The 24,890-nt window shown below is 43.0% G+C and overlaps 1 protein-coding gene across 1 annotated transcript in view; it reads right to left on the bottom strand.

Moving 5' to 3' along the window:
* Nucleotides 1-24,890, bottom strand: part of CAPN6 (calpain 6) — a 70,552-nt gene that overhangs the window by 6,075 nt on the left and 39,587 nt on the right. Inside the window, exons 4-13 of the mRNA XM_009477050.2 lie at nt 22,843-22,974; nt 22,161-22,369; nt 21,581-21,773; nt 18,048-18,241; nt 16,256-16,333; nt 14,821-15,016; nt 11,489-11,611; nt 9,596-9,798; nt 8,804-8,925; nt 365-501 (exon numbers count right to left, since the gene is read on the bottom strand). Of these exons, the coding sequence (XP_009475325.1) occupies nt 365-501; nt 8,804-8,925; nt 9,596-9,798; nt 11,489-11,611; nt 14,821-15,016; nt 16,256-16,333; nt 18,048-18,241; nt 21,581-21,773; nt 22,161-22,369; nt 22,843-22,974 (1,587 nt within the window). The remainder of the gene's footprint in view (nt 1-364; nt 502-8,803; nt 8,926-9,595; nt 9,799-11,488; nt 11,612-14,820; nt 15,017-16,255; nt 16,334-18,047; nt 18,242-21,580; nt 21,774-22,160; nt 22,370-22,842; nt 22,975-24,890) is intronic.

Below are 24,890 nucleotides of genomic sequence, written 5' to 3'. Positions count from 1 at the left end.
GTTTTATTTCAAAGACTGACTCGGGACAACACTTGGCTTTTCTTTGTCTCTGTTCCGTCAGGTACCAAATGAGGCAAAAGATAATTCTGTAAATTCCTTCAAAGCCTTAGAATGAAATAGGCCTTCTGATCCCTAAGTGTTACCAGGTGCTGTTTTATGGAAGAGACCTAGACCAGAGAATCAGCAGAACAGCTGAACAGCTCCAGGCATAGCCCAGGAAGGGGAGCAGAGGTTCTCACACTTCTATCCTGGATATCAGTCATATGAAGGAAGAGTTAGCACAGGTCAAGCCCAGTGATGCTGTAGTGCTCCCCTGCATGTCTTATCTCACCTTTAGCAGCCCACCCTGCATGTCTTATCTCACCTGGACAACGATAGGACTGTCGATGTTCTTTCTGTAGAAAATCACTTGCGTGTCGAAGACGGCACTGGTTGTATCGTGTTGCACGGGGGAACGCACGCTTTGGTTCTCACACTTGATAAGCACATAGGGATCTGCTCCTAAAACACAACCAGCGGCACAGCTCATAGGACACAGAATGGCAGCGGAGACATGCCCAGAAACCCAGCAGAAGCAATCCCCTCCTGTGCCTGCCAGCACCGCTGCTACTGCGCTCAGGAGCCGGGCACTGGAGCATATCACATCCACTGCTAGCTGCCCGTCACCAGCAGAGGTGAAATACCTCATTCGTGTAACAACTGGATGCTCAGAGCTGGAAACCAAGCACCACTTGCTGTGAAACCAGCTTGCTCCTAGACTGGGATTGCGATCTTCCCGCATTCCCTTGCTGTGCGTCCTCCTGGCTCATCTAACAGAAAGTCTTCAAAGCGACACTCTAAGCTCCCTGACACTGCTCTAGATGTGAGAGCCAAAATGCATCTGTGCAGATGCAATCTGATACGTAGTTCTGGGCACCTGGGCCAAAATGGAAGATAAAAACCGTTCATCATCCACAATTCCTCTGGAGGGCAAGGACAGGAACTGCATGGACTACTGCTTTTAGATCACTGAATGCACATCTCAGTGCCCACCTTTAGACTGCCTAGCTTGAAGTGCTGTCTACTGTATTCTGATATGAGTATTACTGTTAGGAGGTAGTTTTCAAGAAGCAGTTTCTCTTCCAGAAAGTAAAATATTGTCAAAAAGCAAAAACATTTTGTAGGTGTGCACTGGTTTCAACAAAGTTTTCTGTGGGAAACTGTCAAAGCAGATCCTCCCCAGGTTCTCATTTCATTCCCATGAACCTGAGACAATTTCTTTGGTTCTATCATTTGGATTAATGCAATTTTAAAGTTTATGTTATCACAACATGTTTGTGTCTATTATAGGTCCTAGTTAATGTTTTAAATTACACTTTAATCATACGTAACCCATGGAGATTATTCAACATTCTAGAAATGCTTTGTTGTTTTTACACTGAACATTTTTACTTTGTCATAAATGTTGATATTTTCTTTCCATTCCAACAGAGAGCAGGAACCAATTAGGAAACACCTGTCTTTATCCTTAAATAGAATGGACCATTCTGCTTTCTAATTAACTTTTAATTAAACACAGGCATTACCATTTTTTTGTATTTCAACACAACTATTTCTGTCCATTCCTATTGTTAATGACAGCATATCTGTTTTTCCACACCTTGCTACTTTTTAGATATGGATTTTAAATAAACCCACTGAATGCATGTAAGCGCAAGTCAGACTCGTGATCGCTTCTTGCATGCATTTCATCGCCATCTACTTGACAATGCCACCACTGGAATGACAGCCATAAGGCAGCGTAATTTTAAGGCAGCTTTCGTTTTTTAACAGTTCATACCCAGGATGATTTTCCTCAAAAACATCACTCGTTTACAAGAACGGATACCAACATCTCACACAAACAAACCACCTAACAGCTACATCCAAAACAGAAGAAGGAGCTACTGCCACTTATGAGAAAGACACAGATTTTTCCATATGCTGCACTATGATTACACCTGGCCAGCCATGCGATAGGCCTGTTACCCTGACAACATCTCACACTTTCGACATAGCAGGTAGCAACGTATTGGCTTTTCTGATAGGCAATTACTTTCTGTGTCACTGAATGTGCGGATTTGCTCTGGGGCATGGGGCGGCACCACGCTGTGTAATCAGTGATGGAAAAGCTCCCCCTTTGCAAAGAGATTTGGAAAATGGATCTGAATAAAATGGGGTCTTGCATGAAATGGTGTCAACTACTTTAGCCAAAGGCAAAGAGCAAAGCAACATCTGATCATTAACAGTAATTAAGAGATAAAGGGCATAAGAAGGGGTGGCGAAAGGACACAGAGCTTAAAGAGGTAACAGGCATATCTGCTGGAAGAGGGAGCTGTTAATGAAGGGACTTGCTAAGTGAAAGGAAAAGGAAAGCTAACATTCGAAAGAAACAGATTCAAATCCTCAGAAAGAGCTAGGAAAAAAGAGGGAGGTAGAAGAGAAACATGAAAGGTACCTGCACACCACAACCTCATGATGGCATTGCCGAGTGGTCAGTTATATTAGGAGTGACTCCAATTCCAGAACAAAAGAAAGAAAGGGAGAGCTGCCCATGTGGGATGAGACAAGAGATGTTCTCAGCTACAGCTGGCCCACTTTCTTGCAGCTCTGGGCCTGGTTTATTTACAGTACAAAGACAATGCAGAAAGGGCCATGAACGTGGAAAAGCCATGAGCTGGGAATGAAAACAACTGGAGCTGCTACTCTGGCAACTGCTTTGGCAGTGGAAGGAGGACTGGGTTTGGTTCTCAGGCACATACATGACTCAAGCTGTGCCTTGAACACCATACTGTGTACAAGCAACTGTTCCATCTCAGTCCTATGGCCATGCTGTTGAATTGGGAAGTCATACGGAAGAACAGCGCAAAGGAAAAAATTGAAAACTGTAAAAGCCAGAAACACTTGAACAGTAATAACATTTCTAAGGCTTAAAGAAATATATGCACAGTAGTCTAAGGCTAGCTTTTTTTTTTTTTTTTGAGAATTGGACTAAGGATGTAACATCCACAGCCTTCAGCACTGTATCAAACACAAAAGGCTTTCTAGAAAACGTTCTTGAGAAGAAGTTCTCAGAGACAGTCCCACTCTTCTCCAGCTAGACCACTCTTATACTCCACTGGTATACGGAGAGCTATGACAAACTCAGTCACTGGAAAAAGGCATGGGCCAAACAGAGCAGACACAGTGCTGAGACACAAGCACTGCCTTGGGAATTACAACAGGTTGCTTTACCTTTTGCAGTTGAGTGTTGCTCATGTGATACCTCTTAGCTTCTCCTGCAATACAGATAATAAAAGGGAGTCTTTCCACTGGCATCAGTAAATCCTCCCTTCATCTCTGCTCCATTTTCTCTCTGCTTCCCTTCTTGTGCTTTGACTCGATATTTACCAGCTGCTTTTTGCCTTCTTGTTCCTTCTACTTCTCAGACTGCTCCCAAGGCAACTGCCATTAAAGGTACTAGATACTCTGCTTACCAGGTATGTCACGTACTGGGGATCACAGTACCTAGTTTAGAAAAGAAGTGCTGAAAGGCAATTAAACATGCGAATTCAACATGGAATTTCAGTGGGAAGACTTAAAAACGCAAAAGGTGATTTGTTCTCAAAGATAAGCTCTTGGGAAAAAGAGTGTGACAGACAGTAGCGAGAGCAATTTTTAAGACAGACTTGGGAACGAGAGGCAGAAAATCTCCAAGCACACAGTGCTTCCTCATCCCCTTGCAAACCCGCCACTGCACTTGGCTCACAGATAGTTGGATCAACTTCAGAACAAGCTAACTCGGAGAGAGGTAATTCCAAGAGAAGCAGCCTATATGCATTCAGAATTGAGTCTGGGCAGCTGGATTCATCCACTATCCTTGACAACAGCAAATCATCCGTTATTTTTTCCAGACAGGGCAATGGATCAAAGACACCAGCAAGGAGGAGCTTTCCAGTAAACATTTAAAATAGAGATTAAACAACCTTCCTCTGGCAGGGAGCAGGGTTCTGATGACAACCAGCTCGTGAACCAGGCCGGGTGTGTGCTTGCTATGCAATCTTCATTCTCTTCCAGTTTTAAGTAGTTGCTCAGAAATTTGTGCTAAGCACAGCTCTCAGATGACAGTGATGGGCTTACGTGAAGAACAGTGCATTCAAGTCTAAAACCCCTCTATCCAAGTTATATCAAAAAAAGGTATCTCTGTTCAGGCTGCTCTTACTTTCCACAACTGCATACCCCAGTGTCAGAGTACAGAGGCATCCTGATGATTTCAGGACAGTTTGTCACAGAGATGTAACGCCGTGTGTCAGTTCTCAGAAGCTTCAGAATGAATCATAACCTCCGCCTTTATCATCAAGTTTTGTCTTCTCTCTATGCTAAGGGGTGATAGTGACAAACCAGGCAGGTGGCTGGACAAGGTGGAATACAGCTGACAGATGACAGAGACTGAGCATAAGAAAAGAAGCAGCTTGAGAGCTGAGGTGCTGCAGATGAGAAGGTGAAGGAGAAGTCAGGAAACCCCTGTGAAATGCAGTGGGGTTAATCAGACACAGCAGCTCGCGTAGAAATAAGTTGCCGTCAACCTTCGCGTCAGCAAGTGAGTAACCTTTGTGTGAGGTCCTCTTAGCAGCAGGAAAACACAACCACTTAATCTACCTATTTTCTACTTGAATAAACATATTGACTGTGCCTAACCTGAAAGGAAACCTCTACTTGTCACTCCCAATGGCAATTGCTGTGTGGCCTCTTCCCTCATATCTCACGGTATTGATTAGACAGGAGGCTGCTGTTGACTTTTACGCCTAGTTCACATCAGGGAATGCTCCAGGAGCGGCAGGTAAGGCTGGTATTTCGGTAACTGCCCATGTGACTTTGAGGTCTAAACTCACTTCTGAGAAAGCTGGTCTTTTTCAAATGCCTGGCTGCTACTTCTCCTTGAGATAAGCATGGGAGAGGGCCCAGGCGTGGATCCAGAGAGGAGACGAGAGATGACAAGGAGTTGCATTCTTTTGTGGCAGTATTAGGAAGCAATCTTAAAATATGGGATATTTAATGTCCCTGGACACATGACTTCCTAGTGTAAAATTTACAATCCAGCCAGACAGTGTGCTTCAGGGAATTTCTATATCCACTCTTTTAATCTACCAAAAAAACCCTCCAAAAGTGAGAAACATGTACCATAGCCAGCTTTTTATGTTGCCCAAAATGACTCCAGTATCATTTGGGAGCTTTGCCAAATTTCCCAGCAAGGTGTCCCTAGAAGGCAGAGTGCCAGTTATGGGCGTTATCCTTGCCATCGCACAGCTTGACTTTGTTGTGTAGCACAAATGTCAGCAGTGCACATTTGGCTTCATGTTTTTGGTTTTTTTTTATTTATATGCTCTCTCTACTTCATTTGTAGGGATGCTGCTATAAGATGTGGCATTCTGCAAGACAATCTATGAATGTACTCTGTGAGCTGGAGATACTTATAGGGAAAAAAAGGCTAATAAAGACAGACTCAGGGATTTCACAGCAGCATTCAAGATAGTGGGGAAGCTACTGAAGTGAAGTAACTCAGCTCTCCTTCACTGCCCCTTGAATGGATGAGATTTGGAACGACAGGCTGAAAAGAGACAAAGGCTTTTACTGAAAGCTTATGTTGATATAAAAGGAAAATATTTTAACTTTTTTGGTGAAATTTTATTCAAAGTCAGACAATAAGATTCATTTAGGTTTTGTGTTCAAAGCCCCTTATGTTTTTCATGAATTTAAAAATGGCACGTTGTTTCACACAGGGAAACGGAAACACTTCAGAAGAAAATTGAAAATGATAGACTGATTTTTTTCAGCCACTTGATGAATACAATATTAATTCACAAATAGTATCACTTGACCCAGTTCTGCATTTTTTCAGCAGATAAAATAATCAAGCAGAAGTTTTGCTTAGGTTTAAACAGAAAATCTGTGAGTCCATTTCCTATGGACAGTTCTTCCCACAATAGGTTACCTTTTCAGTTCTGTCAGGTAATCATCAGCCCAACACTCGATGCTGAAATCAAAGTGGAAGAAGATGCTTCAACTCAACCTGACCACGCGTGGTAGTAGTGAGTCCTAAGGGTATTTGGGCTATGCTGTAGTTAGAAAATCTATTACACATTGGTTGTAAGTCCTATTTGTATATTCCTGAGGGTCTGTGTCACAAGGCACCAAATCCCACAATGCTCTCTGAGCTGAAGCCTGGTCTTTGGCAGCTGCAGGCAATTGGTTTTAATGATCTTGTCAAGACTATAATTGTGCTAAGGATTGTGAAATGCTAAGGGTGGAGAATTGGCTTTTATTTCTTTACTGCAGGGAATGTTAGAGAAAAATGTTTAAGGAATTGTAAAAGCAAAAAAACCCCCACCCTTAAAAATGAAAGTGTCCTTCACAGGGCAAGAACAAGAATATACTCCCTCTTTTCAATGCACTGCTCTGCTATTCTTCTCACATATAGCCCCTTCAGTCTCACCCATCCATCCTGCCTTGCTGAGGATGTGGAGCCATACCACTTGTTTGACTGAAGTGTTTGTGGCTCCTGTTTTTCAAGAAAAGTACCAAGAAAAATGAACTGAATCAACTTTCTATATCTCTTCCCTCCAGCATTCCTGTCCCCTGAAGAGACAACCAGAGTTAACAGAAAGTGGCTTTCACAGTGAAAAGTACATTCAGTCACCACTCAGTGGGTACCAGGAATAACTATGAAAAGGGGACTGGAATAAAATTGTAGCCAGCTGGTGGGAGAAATTTTACAGCTGCTTTGTGAGACTGAAGATAAACTGTACTACAGGTCTAAGTCTAATGCCTACTCTACCACAAGAAGTTAATGCAACTGAGCTCCACATCGTAAACTAAAGAGAGCTGAAGCATTATCTGGAGCAACCACAGCAGATGTTTCAGGACCCTCTTTAGTTTCCTCTTCCAATTTCACTGTAGTATCTCTGCTCCTTTGCTTTCTCCCTACCGACCACTCAGTGCTGGATGTGTATACCTTTTTCTATTGCACTGCTCATGGAAAATGAAGGCTGACAGACAGAGAGTAGGAATAGAAAATGAGGAAGTGAATGACAACTGGTCAAGTCTCCTAATTAACTGTCAACATCAGGTGCCAGATCATCAAGTCCAACCCTTGACATAACATTGCCAAGTCCACCACTAAACCATGTCCTCGAGCACCACATCTACACATCTTTTAAATACCTCCAGGAATGGGGACTCAACCCCCCTGTCAGGCCTGTTATAGTGCCTGACAACCCTTTCGGTGAAGAAGTTTTTCCTAATATCCAACCTAAACCTCCCCTGGTGCAACTTGAGGCCATTTCCTCTTGTTCTATCACTTGTTACTTGGGAGAAGAGACTGACCCCCACCTCGCTACAACCTCCTTTCAGGTAGTTGTAGAGAGCGATAAGGTCTCCCCTCAGCCTCCTTTTCTCCAGGCTAAACAGCCCCAGCTCCCCGAGCCGCTCCTCACCAGACATGTGCTCTAGAAGCTTCACCAGCTTTGTTGCCCTTCTCTGGACACGCTCCAGCACCTCGATGTCCTTCTTGTAGCGAGTGAACACAGTATTCGAGGGGTGGCCTCACCAGTGCCAAGTACAGGGGGATGATCACTGCCTTGGTCCTGCTGGCCACGCTATTCCTGGTACAAACCAGGATGTTGTTGGCCGCCTTGGCTACCTGAGCTGGCGCATATTCAGCCAGCTGTCAACCAACACCCCCAGGTCCTTTTCCGCCAGGCAGCTCTCCAGCCACTCTTCCCCAAGCCCGCAGTGTTGCATGGGGTTGTCGTGACTCAAGTGCAGGACCCGGCCCGGAGCCTCATTGAGCCTCACACAGTTGGCCTTGGCCCATCCATCCAGCCTGTCCAGATCCCTCTGTAGGGCCCTCCTACCCTCCAGCAGATCGACACTCCCACCCAACTTGGTGTCCTCTGCAAACGTCCTGAGGGTACACTCGATCCCCTCATCCAGATCATTGATAAAGATATTAAACAGAACCAGCCCCAGTACTGAGCCCTGGGGAACACCAGTTGTGACTGGCTGCCAACTGGGTTTAACTCCATTCACCACCACTCTTTGGGCCCGGCCATCCAGCCAGTTTTTTACCCAGCAAAGAGTACGCCCATCCAAGCCATGAGCAGCCAGTTTCTCCAGGAGAATGCTGTGGGAAATGGTGTCAAAGGCTTTACTAAAGTCTAGGTAGACAACATCTACAGCCTTTCCTTCATCCACTAAGTGGGTCACCTTGTCATAGAAGGCGATCATGTTAGTCAAGCAGATACATAGTCCTGTACAAGTCATTTAACTTCTCACTGCCCTAGTTTACCCAGCTGCAAATGGTTGTTTGAAAACCATAATTTCCTCCATGAAGTGCTATTAAGCTTGTGGTAATGAAGAACAAAGTGCTCTGAAGGCCATGAATGACATTGCTGAGGTAAGTGTAATACACTACATGAGTCTGTGTGATTCAGCTGTCTCCCTGGATGTTTTCCATTTAGAAAACACATAACCCTGAAAGGTGGATTTCTTACTAATCCCCACAAAAAGCTTCTCAGGAGGGTCTGGCCCATCTGGACCAGCACAGATGACACATAACTCTTGCTGTTTTGCATCACCTTATTAATCTGATCTCCCCTTTTGATCAGATTTTACAATGTGCTGAAAAAAACATCCCCTAAATCTTCAGTTCATTTGAATAACCTTTGACTGCTTACATATCAACTCAGATCATCTTTAGAGAACTGAAGAAGCCCCTTCCACTCTTCTAGGCTCGCTTTACACTTACCACCTGATCTGTCCTGCTTCTGTAAACCCTCTGCAGAGTGTATTTTGATTTGGGTGACTCTGCGTGGATAGCCGCAAAGAAGACTCCAACATGTCATTTTAGGCTTATCTGCCTTCAGCTCCCTGAAAAAACATGGGAAAAGCGATTCAAGCAACAAATGTCAGGCAAACAATCAATGGTTGTGGAAATATGGCATTTTCAGAACATGAGATTTGTACTATTTCCTCATCTACAGTTTTGGAATTTTGTGGTACAGAAATGACAGACTTAAGAAATAAAAACAGAGCAAAGCAAAGTAAACCAAATGTGTGTCATCCTTTACATGGCAGCAAAAGTGGTGGAAAAAACCCCTTTAAATCATGGAAAATAGTACCAAAGCAAGAAAAAAATTCAGCGGGCCTGATTTCACGAAACACTAGTTTTGCCCTTGCAGACAACCACTGTTTGCAAAGGAGATGGTCAAAGAAATAAACAGTATCAACTGTAACTGCAAGCACCAGTGCTCAGCGTTCTGACCTAGAACTGGAGGCAACTACAAAAGCCAAACGAAAAGGTCAAAAGACCCAAACTGAACTGCCCGCTAGGTTCCAAAGTAAAAATGTCCTGACCATGCACAAATCCCAGTGAATCTGGAGATTCTTGGAGGTGACCCTGACCATCTCAAGGGCCTAGTTCTGGAGTGGTATGAGCTAGTGACTCAGGGATATTTGAGGGCAACCACGCAACCATTTCCAAGGAGGAGCTGTCAGTGTGGGCAAGGGAAGATCTCCTGTAGCTGTGAGTGCAACTTACCTGAGTTTTGATGGCACATCTGTGAAAAGTCTCAGGATAAACTTTGTAGTGATGCCAGGGTGATATGTAGTTGGGATAAGGATGTAGCGGCCTTGCTTAAGGATCCTCTTCAAGAACACAGTGCGTGTGTTGATGTACAGAGATGTGGCCACTCTCTCCTGCACAGTCAGCTTGTGTAGTCGATAGCTTCTGTTATCTTCCACCTACAGTCACAGAGCAGTACAGGGATTAATGCAAGGAGGGGTATCAGAGCTAACAGGCAGGATTTTCCCTCCACATCACACAGCCTTTCATGGGCAGAAAAGAAAATGTGCAATAAAGGCAAATGGTTTGGCAACTGGTTTTTCACCCACTGAAGCTGTGGCAGAGATAGCCTTGACAGGCAACGCAGTGCTCCAGGCGCTAGCCACACAGGCTTCCAAGCGGTGCTGTTCTGCGCTTCACTGCATCAGTATACACATGTATACCCCTAAGTGGAAGTGGAAGTTCGGGGCTGCAAAGATATGCATCCACTAACAGAGACATAACGCTACTGCAGAGTTTTGAATACTTTCAGACAGGCATGCACATTCCAAGGACTCCACCCGCTGAGCTATGCTGCCATCTTAGATGAGGCTGAGATTCATCTGCCTCCTTTCTCTAGCATGTAGAGAGACTTACATAGCATACAGATGCACACAGCTGTACTTTCATTGTCCTTTCCTGAATACAAAAACCACATAATAACCATTTATGTTTTGTTCTAAGCCTTGAAGCTGTGCTTAACTATTAACATCCTCTTCAGAGAACTGATGTTTGCCACAGCACAGTTAAAATATAAACCTATTTCTTAAGCAGCTCTTGGAGGCAAAGACAGCCCTACATTCTTTTCTGTTGGTTCTCTTTTGTCTTCAGATAATTTAGGCCATGGTCTTCCAAAGGCCTTTAGTCATGATAATGAGCCTTGTGGGTTAGAACACTTCTGAAATAGAAAAATTATTGAACAGAAGTAAAGATCGAGCACTGATACTTTTCTGAAGGTGTGATTTTCTTTTCCAAGCCTTTCCAAATCAGATATACAGGCATGAACAAGGCAAGGTAAATTCTGCTACTTTCTGTAAAGGCACTTGTCAGTATATGTGGTTAACAGGTGATTGTCAAATGAATAGGTGTGATGCAGATGTCAGCAGCTCTAACTGACTGTTAAAAACTGACTATTTTTTAGGGTAGGGCCATAGACTCAGTGTAGTCCCACTAGCTATAGCAACAGATGATAAGATAATCCTGATCCTCAGTGGAAAAGCAGATACATAACTGTTTCTCTTGCTTTTCTCCTTCTTTCAGTTCGTATGTTTTCATTTTACTCAATTTGCCCTGGGAGTGCAATTAAATTACTGTTTGGGATCCCTTTGGTTCCTTTTTACATATGCTCATTTCCCACTCACTACTCCAGCTTTTGAAAACACTCTTGATGCTTTTTTCTAAGTGGCAAAAGAAAAACTGCAGACTTTTCAAACTCATTCATTTGGCTGTATTTGCTGATGAAATGGAGGCAGGAGCCTCCGGTGAGAAGGAGAAAAAAACCCTCCATGTTTCAAGCGTCAATGGTTTTTTTGTCTTTCTCTTCAAAGCTTGGGGTAGGAAAAGTACTTAAAATTCTTTTGGAATAGGGAAAAATTACTTATGTTCCTTTAGTTCAAACAGAGTTCGAATTGAACTAAATTCAATTTAGTTCAGATAGTCTGTCTAATGTCAGCCCTGGTGACTGAGTGCAGTACACAAGCAAAGCTCGTGTTGAGAGGAGAGCCAGACCCCACCATGATAACCATGCCTCTATCTGCCAAAGAGGTTGTTGCCAGGAAGAAGCAGGACTGCTGAACAAACTCTGAACCAGGAGTGCAGATGGCTGACTACCTTCAATATTTCAAAGCCAATTGGGATGCTGTCTCCTTTCCCTTCTTTCTTGTATTTGCGGCGATCCTCCTGTTGTAATGAGACCAACACTTTGTCCTCAGTCTTCTTAACATCAAAGATGTACTAGTAGAAGAGAGAAGAGGGTAAGCTATTAGAAATGCCTTAGGATACTGAGGATAAAGTCATCACCAAGGAAATACGTGCATACGAAGGAGGCAAATGAAAATACATTTGGGTGTGGGAGGAGAGTTCTCCATGCAACAGACACTCCTAGCAATTCACAGCTGAAAATTAATGCTAATAATAAGGATCTTTAAACCATAAGTATCAGAGACACTGAAACAGGTAATTCACATAAAGAAGAGTGTGCGACAGTATTACAAAACAACTGTTGAAGCAGCAGAACAGAACATCTCCTCTGAAAGCAGAAGAGAAAAGATTAAGTTTTATTTAGATATATATAAATCAGGAGTGAGATAAAAAATGAAACCAACAGACTGCAGATGGGGTCTTTGATAATTTTTGATTCTTCTTCTAACCTGAATATCTAAACAGGGCCTGTAAATTTCAAACATCTTTATACAGGACCTGCAAATGAAGGCATCTTCCAAACCTTAGTAAAAAAAAAAAAAACCCAAACCCACAACTTTGTTCCACACCTACAATTTAGTATAAGAATGACAGGAATGCTAATTTTGGACTTTATCAGTTTTCCTGAAAGTCTTAGGAATACCCAGTAAAAAGGGCTAAGAAGGACTCCTGCATCTTTAACATGCAAATCTCATATCCCAACTGTTTAAAGTAAACTTGAATCAACTCGAGTTTAAGACCAATCAAAGGAAATTATTTCAAGCTTAGGCAACAGATCCCATCTCAATAAATCAGACTTGAATTGCTTACATTATTGTCACTACCAGTTCACAAGGAAGTATGTACCCTTTCAGTAGATAAAAAAGGTCAGATAGGTGCTTCTTTATGCAACAAAGAATTAAACACTCAAATTCATTCGCTATTAGAGACTCCTTTAAATTTTGTTTTTCATGCATACAGAGGGCAAATCTGAGTTGTCAGAACCAGTGGAAGGGAAGAGGACACTATTTATGCCAAGTTTAGACAGATGCTGTATTCTTCCATCCTCAAAGACCTTTAAATGTGAAGCAAACAAATAAAAGCACAAAACTGCAGTGGTGCACAGCTGGGTACTATGTGCACCACACGTTCTGATTTAAGCTGAAATTCTCTGACAGCACGGAGAGGAATATCATCAGTGGCTCAATGCCCCCTCCCTGCTCCTCCAAGAGCTGCTAGAAAGGAAATCTTCATTGAGCTTTGCTCTGAGGTAGATACTGAGATTGCCTTGGTTACTGTTGTGGAACGATCCCCTGTAATGATTTCACATCCCGCTGTGGTTAGAGCTCTGTGGAATAAGGCACCATCGCATTTCTCACCCCTGACCCTCACTGTCTCAGGCAGTGTCACACCCACATGGAGCAAACACCAAGCTCTAGCAGAGTGGGCTGAAGCACAGCAGTATTGGAAAGCAAATCAATACCTTCCCAAGCCTCTGGGCTTCATTAGTTGTTCACGGTATTTACAGTCCAGATTGGCCTCCTACAGAACTACTGCTTGCTAGTCTGGGCTGGCTTTTTTTTTGGTATAAATTCAAAGCTTCTTTGTACTCTTATTTGTGTGCTATATCAACATTGTGGCAGGGAAAGCACAGGACCCTAAAGAGAGTCCCAGGGGTTGTAAAGAGCCTCTGCAGAGAGAATCTACAAAGCGAGATATAAATATGCAGCAACACCCAGTAAGGCACAGTTTAACTCTTGTCCCTGTTGAACCATATGCAGTGTTACCTTGTCAGATAGCCTAGAGTGTTCCAGGGCAAATGGAGGTGTGGAAGGGGACCGGTGAGAGTGCAAGATTGCTCTCTTGGTCGGATGAGGGGTATGCAACTCTGATGATCTGATGACATTTCAGCTGTCCTAATGTGTAATAATCTGAAAATCAGCAGGTGGCTGTAGGAATACATTTATACTTGGCTTAAATTCCCTCATTTTAAAGGGACTGGAAGTGTCACAGTCTCCCTCCATACAGATAAACTTCACAGGAGGCCTCAGTGTCAGGCATTTCACTCAGGGAGAACAGACAGAGATTATCTCTGGACTATGGTTGTATGTGCCACGGTAACTTATAACAGCCCTAAGCTAACACAAATGTGTTCCAGCACTGTTATTAAGAGCCTTTTAATCAACTAACCTAGAGATAACACTGGAATAAAAAGAACTTCCATTGCATCAGGCATTGCACTCAACCGTAACATGTATATTTTGTTCTCTGTGGCAGCTAAACACTTACAAATGAGACCCAGACAAGCACTTGGAATACGTCCAGAATCATAAAGGGTAATATCTGAATAAAATCGCCTGCTGGAAATGAGGCACTGACAGAAGACAGAGCAGTGAAGAACTGCTTCTCCATCTACACCTATATGACAGGATGAGCTGGGAGTTTGAGATCCACTCCTAGTCTGAACAGCAAAGGCTGCACTTCTCCAATATCCTGCTATGAAAACTGAGGGGTGCAGACAGAAACCTCCCATACAAGTGCAGAGAAGCAGACACAAGAACATCTTTAATTAATCTAAAATATGTGGTGAATTACAAAAGAACAGAAAGGTCAATTTTCAAAGTAATAACTAAAGCAGTAATTGCCCAGATCTTGTTGACAGTAATGGAAGTTTTATGCTTGAATTTGCATGCACTGGGATGAAAATGTACAACACTGTCAAGGGCAGAAAGGTGAGAAATGGAGTAAGAATGAACAGATAAACTGAAGAGCTTGAAAGTTATCAGGTAGGATGAGACAAGGAAAATTCTGTACTGATGATGAGAGGGTGAGCTTGGGGAAGAGACTAGATACTTTCAGAGTCTTAGATTAATGCAAAGGGATACTAACTAAATACCATGGACCAAATACTCAGGCTGTTTAAGGGTGTTAAGTGAATGGAGTTCTGTCATTAGAAAATCAGACTTGCTGCCTTTCTACAACTGGGAAACTGAAAGAAGTCCAGGCAGGACTTCACTAATCCTGGTGTGTCTGACTCATCAGCCCCAAACATGATCAGTCCTAAACAAATATCTAAACTCTTCTGAGAGATTTCACAGAAATCACTGAAACTTGCAGTGAACCAGCATACTCCCAGAGGACAGACACTGGCAATGAGACTTCTGTCAAGTAGTCACTGGCAACTCCTAAATAGGGTAGATACTTCAGAAGCCCTAGTTAAAGGGGATACACTTCAATACCTCACAAAATACAGGGGTTCCCACCTGGGGATTCTGAAGGAAGGTCTCTTTGTTATCAAAGCATCCACCAGAGCGATTTAGCAGGGGCTCCGAATTCTTTGCCCAAGCCCCATGCATCATTTCCTTCTCCCAGGTCTTGTGGATACTGAAGTAGGAGGTATTCACAATCCGGCAGATGTCCACATCAGTGAAATTCTTACACCAGTCCTCAAACGTCATCCTATTCCATGGGACATCAGGAAAGTAATATTTATTTAAAAATAAACAGTGATACTCACACAAAGAGCCAAAATAACACATGAAATCTTCCAGTAATTTAAGCGGAGGCATTGCTCAGCTGTCCAGCGGACAAACTGATTCACTGGAAAGCTCTCCATGTGAAAATACTTGTGAAGCCACAATTACACTATCTTAGAACTTAATTTAGAGAAACATCACCTCAGTGTGTTTGGTCAGCTCTGGATTTGTTCCGTTGCAGCACCTAAGCCTAAAGGATAGGTTGTATCTACCAGGCTGGATTTGATAACATATATTTTACAAAGGCAAAAGAGATTACCTGCAACCAAAGCACTATCCACTTCTCATTATTATGGTCCTTATTGTTACGCCTGTCCCTGAGCATGACTCAAACCTCAGCGCTCTGGACATAGCTTTTATGTAGTACTATCTCAGTCTTATAACCTGTGCCTGCTAAAGTGACAGACTGGATTGCAGAATGGTTAAAAGGCGTTCATCTCCTCTGACAGCTTGGTATCTCTGAACTACCACCATGTCCTGGCTCACTAATGGCCCAGCACCAAACCCTACAGCTGGCTTCCAGTTGCCAGTTCTGGCAAAGCCAAGCAAACAGAAGACTCTTCATACTGAGCCCTACCAGCACACCTGATGCAATATTGATGACCTACTGAAGAAGCTGCTGGACTGCCTTGGGTATCTAAGCTTTAAGCAGAGTTAAAATTATTAGAGTTCTAGAGATTCTGTAGAGAATGAACACTACTTGTGCCCATGCTGGAAAACACCGGCAAACATCAAAATTCATTGGCTGCAATTGTATTTACAGATACCTCAGCCATGGTTGGCCTAGAAATCCTACAGATAGGCACAGTAGTCAGTAAACAGGATTGACAGTGTGTTCAGTATTTGGCATTCTGTCATGTAAACTGGCACATGCGTTGTCTTGGATTCTGAGTGAATGTCCTAAATATAGATGATAGATTTTGAGGGTGTTTTAAACTTACATTTACTAAGAGCTACTAATTTTGTTCTACTAGTTTTTAATCCATTTTTTTCTGTTCTTCTCTGTCATCCCTAGAGAGTTTAAAAGAAACAGACCTTGCGCCAGGACTGGATAATCTTATCCATTTGGAGAAGTTGTTTTTGAAGCTGTTAAATGGCAGAATTAATAACAATTATGCAGTGCACCTAGTATCTCCAAACCCTTCACGTGACTCCCACTCACCAGAACTCTCCATCATTCTCGAGGGTGAGTCCCAAGCTCTTACGTTCTGAATTGCTGACTTTCTTCCACTCCTCAGAACTAAAATTAAAAAAAAAGAGGACAGAAAAAAGAACAACAAAGATGATTAATAACTTAAATTAAATGCTTTCAACCTGGAAAAAAATTGCAAGTAAAATTCTCTCATGGTCCCTTCTTATAAAGGTAACATTGGAGTACTGAAAGGACAGATGATATTCAGGAAGAAAGTGTGGGGCTTACAGGAGGAGTTTTAAAACATTAATTGATTTGAAAGCTATGAAAAAAGAAAGATGAATGGGCAATTGGCACAACTAGAGCAGAACCTTGCTGATTTCTGTTCTCACACCCTCCTGTAGGACACTTAAACAGCTGGTTTGGAAGGCCATATGAGATTGACTCCATTCCCTGAAGGCTCTTCAAAAGAAACCTGATTTTCCCTGTCAGGAGCTTATTGAACGCTTCACTTAGTATTCTCTTTGTCTTTCAATCTCCTTAAATCAAACAGGCCTGAGGTCTGAGATTTCCCCAGAGAGCCTTTGAGAAGAAACTGTTGCAGCACGAGCCTAGTGTCCAGTTTCCCACTACACTGCATAGACACTTCATTGCCTGCATTACCATATACTGACTACTCTGCATTGTCCCCTGGAGGCACCTGCCTCTTTCCACTGACTGCAAGGGAGCACAGGATACTAAGTGCAAGCAATCTGATGCTTAAATCAGACAACATGATAGAAGACAGTATGAAACCCTTCCCTAATTTGTTACATTAGGCAAACAGAGCCACAATTCCTCACTCCCTTTCCGAAAGTACTTGGAGAATAAAGTTGAAGGTGGTTGGCAGGAGGGAAGGGAGGTTGCTGGCCATAACAGACATTTTCTTAACTTATTTGGAAATTCTCAATTTAATTCTGTTAGGCCAAAAACTGTGGGCCAGCCTCAGACTCCTCAGTGCTTCCACTGGAATGAGTGGCAGCTGTGCCAAGAGACTGGCTAGTAGGGAACCACAAGGGCTTAAGTTAAGCAAGACACAGTAGCGCTTCTGCACATTCTTCGCATTTAACCTGAACCAAACTCTTTGAAAGTAATAGATTTTTGCTAGCTAAAGTAAGGAAGTTAAGAACTTAATATGCTGTTGTTAAGAACATTGCATTATTAAATACTAACAGTGGCTGGTAAGCACAGTGTTGAACTGTAACATCCTAGTTAAATGTTTTTCATGTGTAAATTGCCAGTGATGGAATACATCCCCTCCAGCAAACATTTCTGTCTCTGTTGGGGTGCCTGCTAAGCTCATGGTCCACATTAAAATTCGTAAGAAAATAATTCAAGAAATCACAAATGTGGCAATTTTACAGCATTTTTCACCAGCCCCTTAAATTATCTAAGCATAAAAGACATATAGCTTCTCCAGCAGCTAGCAGTTACACATGAGAAACTGAGTCACAGACAAACTCAGTGGCGAAGCTGGGAACAAACCTCATGTTCTTGACTCATCACCTTAATTGTAGGCTATTTCTCTACTCCTGCTCCAGTGTGCCAGAACAGTGATGTATACAGTAAACTAAGGTCCAGGAAGCCATAACCTCCTGACTCCTCCAGAATGCGTTCATTTGCTCAGAGAATGCTATACCTGGGAAAAGATGGTGCAGCAGTTCAGCCATCACTAAGTATTGCAGACTGACGTTGTGTCTCAACAGTGTTTAACCGTGCATCTAACGTCCAGTGGCCCTAATCACAGTTTCATTCCTTTTGACGCTGGATCTGCAGCACTTACTTGTCGCTCCAGGCACCGTTCCACTCTCTTTTTCCCCAGGGATTCCTCAGCCTGATCATGAACAGCTTTTCTGCCTTAAAAGAGAATATGAGCCTTTCTCCGAGGCGCAGCTTCCGAATTGCAGTCACTGAATAGGCATGGCCGATGACAAGACCCGTCTCTGTCTCCACTTCATTGGTACCACCAGAGGAAGCCTTTACCACCGAGGATGACAATTAAAAAAAAAGAACTCACATCATTGAAGGGCCTGACAGCTACCTGTTCAAGGGGCAGGACAGGGAAGGCTTGTTTTCTTTCACAGAGCTATATGTTCCCTTCCCAAGTTATTTGACTATGCAGGAAAACAACAGCACTGGGGCTCAAAACTAGTGGCTCACTAGTCTGGTCTTTTGCATGATAATGCCAGACAAGTCCTAGCAGACAGAAGCCCAGAGCATAGGAGAATACTGCCTGCTACAGCTGTTCTGTCTCCTCCTGGCCTCAGAGAGGTAAAGACTGGGCTGAGGGACAACCTTTATCAGCCCTTCCAAAATCTTGTCATCTTTACAAAATGGCTCTTCTGGATACTGATGACTGTGCTCAGACATAGCACTGTCTGGTGGTGTCCTCAACTGGACACTTTGTAGGGCCTAAGGATTTAGCCGGTGAGTCCAATGCCTGTTTCTGTGTTGGGGTAAATTTGATACCCAGAGAGAACTACTGGCAGTGGGTAAAAATAGAGGGCACAGGCAAGAAAACTTTCTAGCCATTTGTCAGACCTGTCCTGTACCTCACTTGTGACCTGGCAGGCCTCTCTTACGTGGCAACTGGCAGATCTACAGGCTTTCTTAGGAACTGGGTTTGCTCCTCATAGACTTCACATAAGAAGCCTAGTTTCCAGCAGTGATCAGGCAGTAAACTGTCCTGCTGGATGACCTAGGCCTGATCAGATGCTGATCGAAGAATATGTAAAAATTATCAAGCTCTGAAAAAGACCACAATTGCACTTAATGCATCCAGATCAAAATCTAAGTACATCTAACACCAGAAAAGCAGTATCATATGAAGATGCTGGAGTTGCTTTGAATGACTGGCCCTTTACAAAGTCAGTACAACACTGCTGCTGAGCAACACACACCAGGCAGGACAATGGAAGAAGTAAAGCTGTGCCAGTGCTATAACCGTTCTTCTGAGGCAGAAACAATCCAAATGGTCGTGCCTCTGGATTCATCACACCCTCGCTGGAGCCAGCATGGGCATCTCTGCACTGAGCCATATCCAGAGTGTCTCTCACCTCTATTGGGCTATAACCCATTGGGCCTTAAGACACACACTCCCTTGGACAGCGAGGAAGGAAGATTTGACTCAGTGCAGATCCTTGCATGTAAACTTGTAATAACCTAATTAAGAGCTCAATGATCAAGCAAGCCTTTTCTCTGGTGGAGAGAGATGGACTTATTAGAGTCATGAAATGCACATAGTACTTTCTCAGATATTTTTACCCATTTCAAAATTTCTCTGGTCTAAACAGACAGGGTCCTTCTCCTAAGGCAGGTGTTGCACTGATACAACAGTGTTCAGTCCCCAAAGATAAGAAATCAGGAGGAAAAAAAAAAAGGAAAAGAGAAATTTATATCAAATTGGAACTGACAGATGGTCTGGCAACTGTGAGACTCTTGCCAAGACCTCTTTGCCTTTCACCGGCAACAGCTCCTAAAGAATCAGCTCATGTGTTACACCAAGACTGGCTGACATTTCCAATGGGTTTGGGCTTTCTCCAATGTAACACTTCCCCTGCATTTTTCACAACTAAAAGCAAACAAGAGTCCTTGACAGTATGTGAGTCTGTAACCTCTCCTGCTGCCTTTAGTATCCCTTAGGCTTTTCTTACTGCTGGGCTGCCTTTCCCACCTCATTCTGAAGTCATTTATTTATTTATTTAAATGAGATATTTAAACATCTCCTGTCTGTTCAAATTTCTAAATGGTGAAGCTCAGGGCTATTTTGTAATCCAAGAAAAATGATGACATGTTTGTAAGTCAGCAATGAAGCCACTTGCGTATTTAATATTCTATACCTAACAAGCTTCACTGTGTGTATAATACATCTATCAAAAAGTGATAAATGCAGACGAGTCAAGCCAAACCAGTAGGAACAGCCCCTGTGTAATCCATGTTTAGAAGCATCTGTGTTTGAGAGGTGGAAATATAATACCAAGAAGTGAAGGCATTACAACTCTCTAATTAATTGCTTTTTAAAATACAACTCACTGTACTTAGCCTATCTCGTCACCAGATCCACGGTAAGAAACTGAACTGCCTTAGCATTTGGGAGCAACCTATCATCCCAGAAACAATGTTTACAACAACAATTCACACCAGGAAGCCTGCTCTGCCAACCTGGTCTGAGCAAACCAGATGGAGTTCTTTCTAAATAAAAATTCAGACCTTGTGAAAAAGGTAAAACAAAGACCTAAAAGAATTTGTTTCTGAGCTGTTGCCTGACGTTGCTGGGAGGGACAGTTCAGGACTCCTGTTCTATCCCAGCTGAGTTCTCAGGTTCAAATTCATCTCCCAGAAGGTACCACATGTTCCTCTTTGGTACCATGGCACCGGTGCAGGGCAGTGCATGGCCAGGGCCAGCTAAACAGATAATGTTCTCAGGCATCTCCAAACATGGCTAATTTTCTGTTGTTCTAGACAACTGCACAACTACCATGATACTCACAAGAATTTCTGAATGAACCAACACTTGGGGGTCCACCAGTCTACACTACAGGTATGAAATAGTTAAGTGCTACAGTAATATGATCTTCATTTCATAGACAGGGAAATTAAAGCAAAGTGTTTAAGTTATTTAACTAAGTCCACATAAGATTGGCCTTAGTTAAAGTCTTAAATTGGAAGCAGAGGGCATGGGAATAAGATGCTCAAGTGCACCTAGATGCCAACCCTGCAACTTCTAGAGAATGATCCCTTTTCTTCAGGCTGCACTTCAAAAATAATTTAAAAGCCATCTTTTAGGAAATATTCAGGTGCCATGACAGTTTGTTAGCCTTCCACATGCGGTAACACCTTCAGACAAGGTGAGAATTTCAGTGCTACCCAGTCATGGCCTAGCATTGCAGACTTCGATAGAAGGCGAGTTAAGCCTAGTTGTCATTGGTTTCCCTCCTATGGCAAGGGGCTGCGCAAGGCCCTTGTCTGCCTGTGGTTTGTGAAGCATATAGCACCCTTTGGGAGCTGCTACTCATCTGCCTTCTAGCACCTCAAGTGAATGGAGAGAGGTAAAGCTTCCCCAGAAGGCAACCCTGTATCACCCTTGGGAAAGCCATAACCTCTCTACTAAGGGAACTTCAGGGTCATGGCCTCCTAATGCAGGCACCTGAGTTAGCTGCCTCACATTAGCACTGCCAACTTGCTAGCTTTTTCTATACGAAGCTTTTCCAAAGCATACAAATGAAGGACATACTCAATATACTTATACTAATAATGGTATTTTTTCCAGATTTTTTTCATTGAAAATAGCCCTTAAATCTAGCTCTCTGTACATACCGTAATGGAACAGCTGATCAGCCCGCCTCTTTTATGCACTTTCAGCAAGTCTTCAAACAGCTTCATCTGCTCAGAAATAATCTCACCATATTTGCCCTGTACCAAATCAACAGATTCTGCCACCGCTCCAGTGAAATCCACAATTGCATCTGCAGCGCTGCCTCCATCTAGGGCTTCATAAGATCCAGCCAGCCTGGAGGTAACACAGAACATTCTCAGTCACCAAGTGGATGTTAGAAGTGCTCTAATTTGGCTTCAATGTAGGTAATATATTTGTGTCTCACCAAGGAAAAAACAAAACAGAACAAACCAGAAGATTGCAGATAAACCTTTGCTGGGTTTCTAGGAAAGGAGTGTAATGATCCTTAAGGCTTTGGGCTGCTGAAGTAGAGTGCCTTGCATTGTTTTATAATTCACCTTCTCCATGCAGATTAAAGGAGGAATTTTCAATCTTTTTTAGGTTCTCTACTACCAGCAAACCTAAAACTTATGGAAAGTATGATAGAGTCGAAAGACAAAACAAATAGATGGATAGAAGGGATAGCACTGAGGACTAAAAGGACAATGAACAAGCTCATACTTTGCATAAGCTTTCTCCAATAATGCGCTCCAGAATTCATTTTTCACATTGGAATGGCAGTAGATCAACTTCCCGTCGATTGTTGGCAGCAGATCATCAACAACAACCTCTGTCCATTCTCCAAAGCACCAGAAACGGAAACGGAAAATCCCAGCATATTTCTCTGGGTTTTTAGGGTCCCATTCTTGTTCGCTAAAGCCTGGAATCACCTGAGAAACCATGCAAGGGAAAGTTCACCAAATGCACTATGTTAAGATTTATTCAAAGGGCAGACTGCCCTGGAGCAGGCACTATGCTGGTATTCAGCTTCATGAGCAGTTGACCTTAAATAGAGAAAGCAGTGAAAAAAGAGGGTGAATTTGGTACAAAGTTAAATATAGTCCCACTTCAAAGAATCTTTTAGGAAAGTAAAATTCAAATTGATCTGCAGAGAAAGACAAACAGAACCTATTGCATTCTGGCTTTGGTATCTCTCTTCTTTGGTTCTCAATGGGACTGTGGAGTGGAGAGGTCTCATAACACGAAAAATGAACTTCCAAGGCAAGGAAAGATTTGAATCCACCTAAATTCACCACTCATCAGAGGCACATTAGTCCTGGAGGAAGAAACATTGACTGATAGGCAGGGAAACAACCAAGGTTTATTAGCTTTACTGCATGCACCAAGCACACTGATCACCTACCTGCTGCCAGAGGGTCTTCCTCAGAGCCAAGCAGGAGCATGCAGCCACAAACCAGCAGTTCCCCAGGATGCCTTGGTGTAAGTCATGGGAGCTGATTCCATTCACAAACAGGTGGGGGTCTTCACAGAGGTCCTAACAAAGCAAGCCAGGGATTACTGGAGCCTCCGCTCCCGAAATGATCACAGCATCCTTCCAGCTATTCCTCTCCACGCTTGTTCTGCATCACGTTCCCATTGAAGTGTGGTTTCTGTACCAGGAAGTTCAAAAGCCTTCTGGGACTGAGTATATTTGAAAGTCAGGGAATACAGGATTATTTAAGTTTTTACAAGTAGATTGTGTTGCCTTATCTAAACACCAAGATTTGCCAATTTTTTTTTGCCAGAGTTCCTAGTTCTACCCTCAACCGAAGGTGATCTTTGAGGACTGGAATGAATTCAACATTTGGAAGACTTATTTGGCATTGGAATGAACTGAAAAGTAAGTGAAAGGAGAAGGAGGAAGCATTACAGGGAAAGGCTTTGACCAAAAAAAAACCCATCAAGAAAAGCAGCAGGAAATGATGCTACTGACACCAGAACTCTTAAGCTCCTCTTCTTTCATTGCCACTCCCTTGGCTGATGTGCTGGAAACCCTCCTCCACCAACAGCATGAGTTACTGCAATGACCCCTGCCACCCAACTCCAAAGAAGGCAGAGAATACACGTCTGTGAAATATGCCTCTCATTCTCCGCGTCTCATCTTTCTTGTTTATCTGGCTCTTATTAGAACTGCTCGTTCCTCCTCTCCCCTTGCTTTCCTGGCTCTATCTCTATTTACATGCAGAGTCTCACCAAAGCATAGTTGGCTCTTTCTGTGATGTCTCCCTGCTCCTCACTAGCTTGCCCCTTGCTGTGTCTTTATAGTCTGCAGATCAAGGCACTAAAAGGAGCACCCCTAAGTATCATTGAACATGGGAAAGCCACAGGGGTACATTTTGCAAAAGTATTGTATTTGTTACTGAGAAATCCTTGGTAGACAGTGTTCTGCTGAACAGATACATATGTGGCCTCACAGTCCCAGAGAGAACCTCCCAAGCAACACTTCAGAAAACAGGTAATCTGACTGTCCCATAATTGATAAGGAACCTACTGGTTTCAACTCAGTGATTGCTCACGACACTCTCGTGTGAATCATCGCTTTTCCTGACTGGTTGAGAGGATGAAAGAGCAGAAATTCCATTCTTTCACAGTATAAGAATAACCCCAAATTTCAACACTGTGGGAAGGAAATTACCTTATATCCAGGCATTAGAAATGCAGAATAACTAACTCCCTCTCACCTCAAAATGGCAGGAGACTCCAAATTTACTGCAGTCTTTCCAGTTTGTTATCAGCAGCAGAATAAGGAGCTGTGCTCCTTATCTCATGGATTCTCACTGCCCTTTGATAATTATAGACGATGATCCCAAAGTACCACAATTGCAATCCAAGCCTGGCTGCACACCACGGGCATGTCAAAACCTCTCAGTCTTCCCTTTGATGGGACTGTGACAAATCAGTGCCAGCTTGAACTTATTTTCAGAGAAAAGAACCACCTCAGTGCTGAGCTGAAAGCCTGTTTTCCTGGGCTGGTTTAGCAGATGGCAGCCTGAAGTCAGCTCACGGTATCAAATGCATGGAGCTGCTGCTGTTTTCTTTAAGAAAATGATATTTTTGGCATGAGACCTTTCTCATTAAATAACAATTGGTAGAAGTTTTAAATGCCTCTTGGGAAACAAGAGACTGATCATTATATGGCACTGTTCTTCTGTCAGTATTTCTTACATGTGTCTTCACTTAGAGAAATTTCAAAGCTTATTAACAGACATTAATAAAATTCTGAATAACAAAGTGGTGCCTACGAGGAAAATTGCACATGTGCAAGATACTAACCTGCATCATGGATGGATTCATTCAATCTGCCTGGATCCTCTGATATAGAATGGCAACAGGAACTTCAGGCTAGCACTTCAGCTGAGGTACATCAACCCAGTTGCCTGTTGCAGGAGTTGGCATCAGTTGACTACTTGG

The sequence above is a fragment of the Nipponia nippon genome, unplaced genomic scaffold (assembly GCF_047370975.1).
Source record: "Nipponia nippon isolate SJK-2023a ecotype South Korea unplaced genomic scaffold, ASM4737097v1 scaffold_12, whole genome shotgun sequence".
NCBI classification, from domain to species: Eukaryota; Metazoa; Chordata; class Aves; order Pelecaniformes; family Threskiornithidae; genus Nipponia; species Nipponia nippon.
The sequence above is the reverse complement of the archived record's forward strand: the minus strand, read 5'-3'. Positions and strand labels throughout refer to the sequence as shown.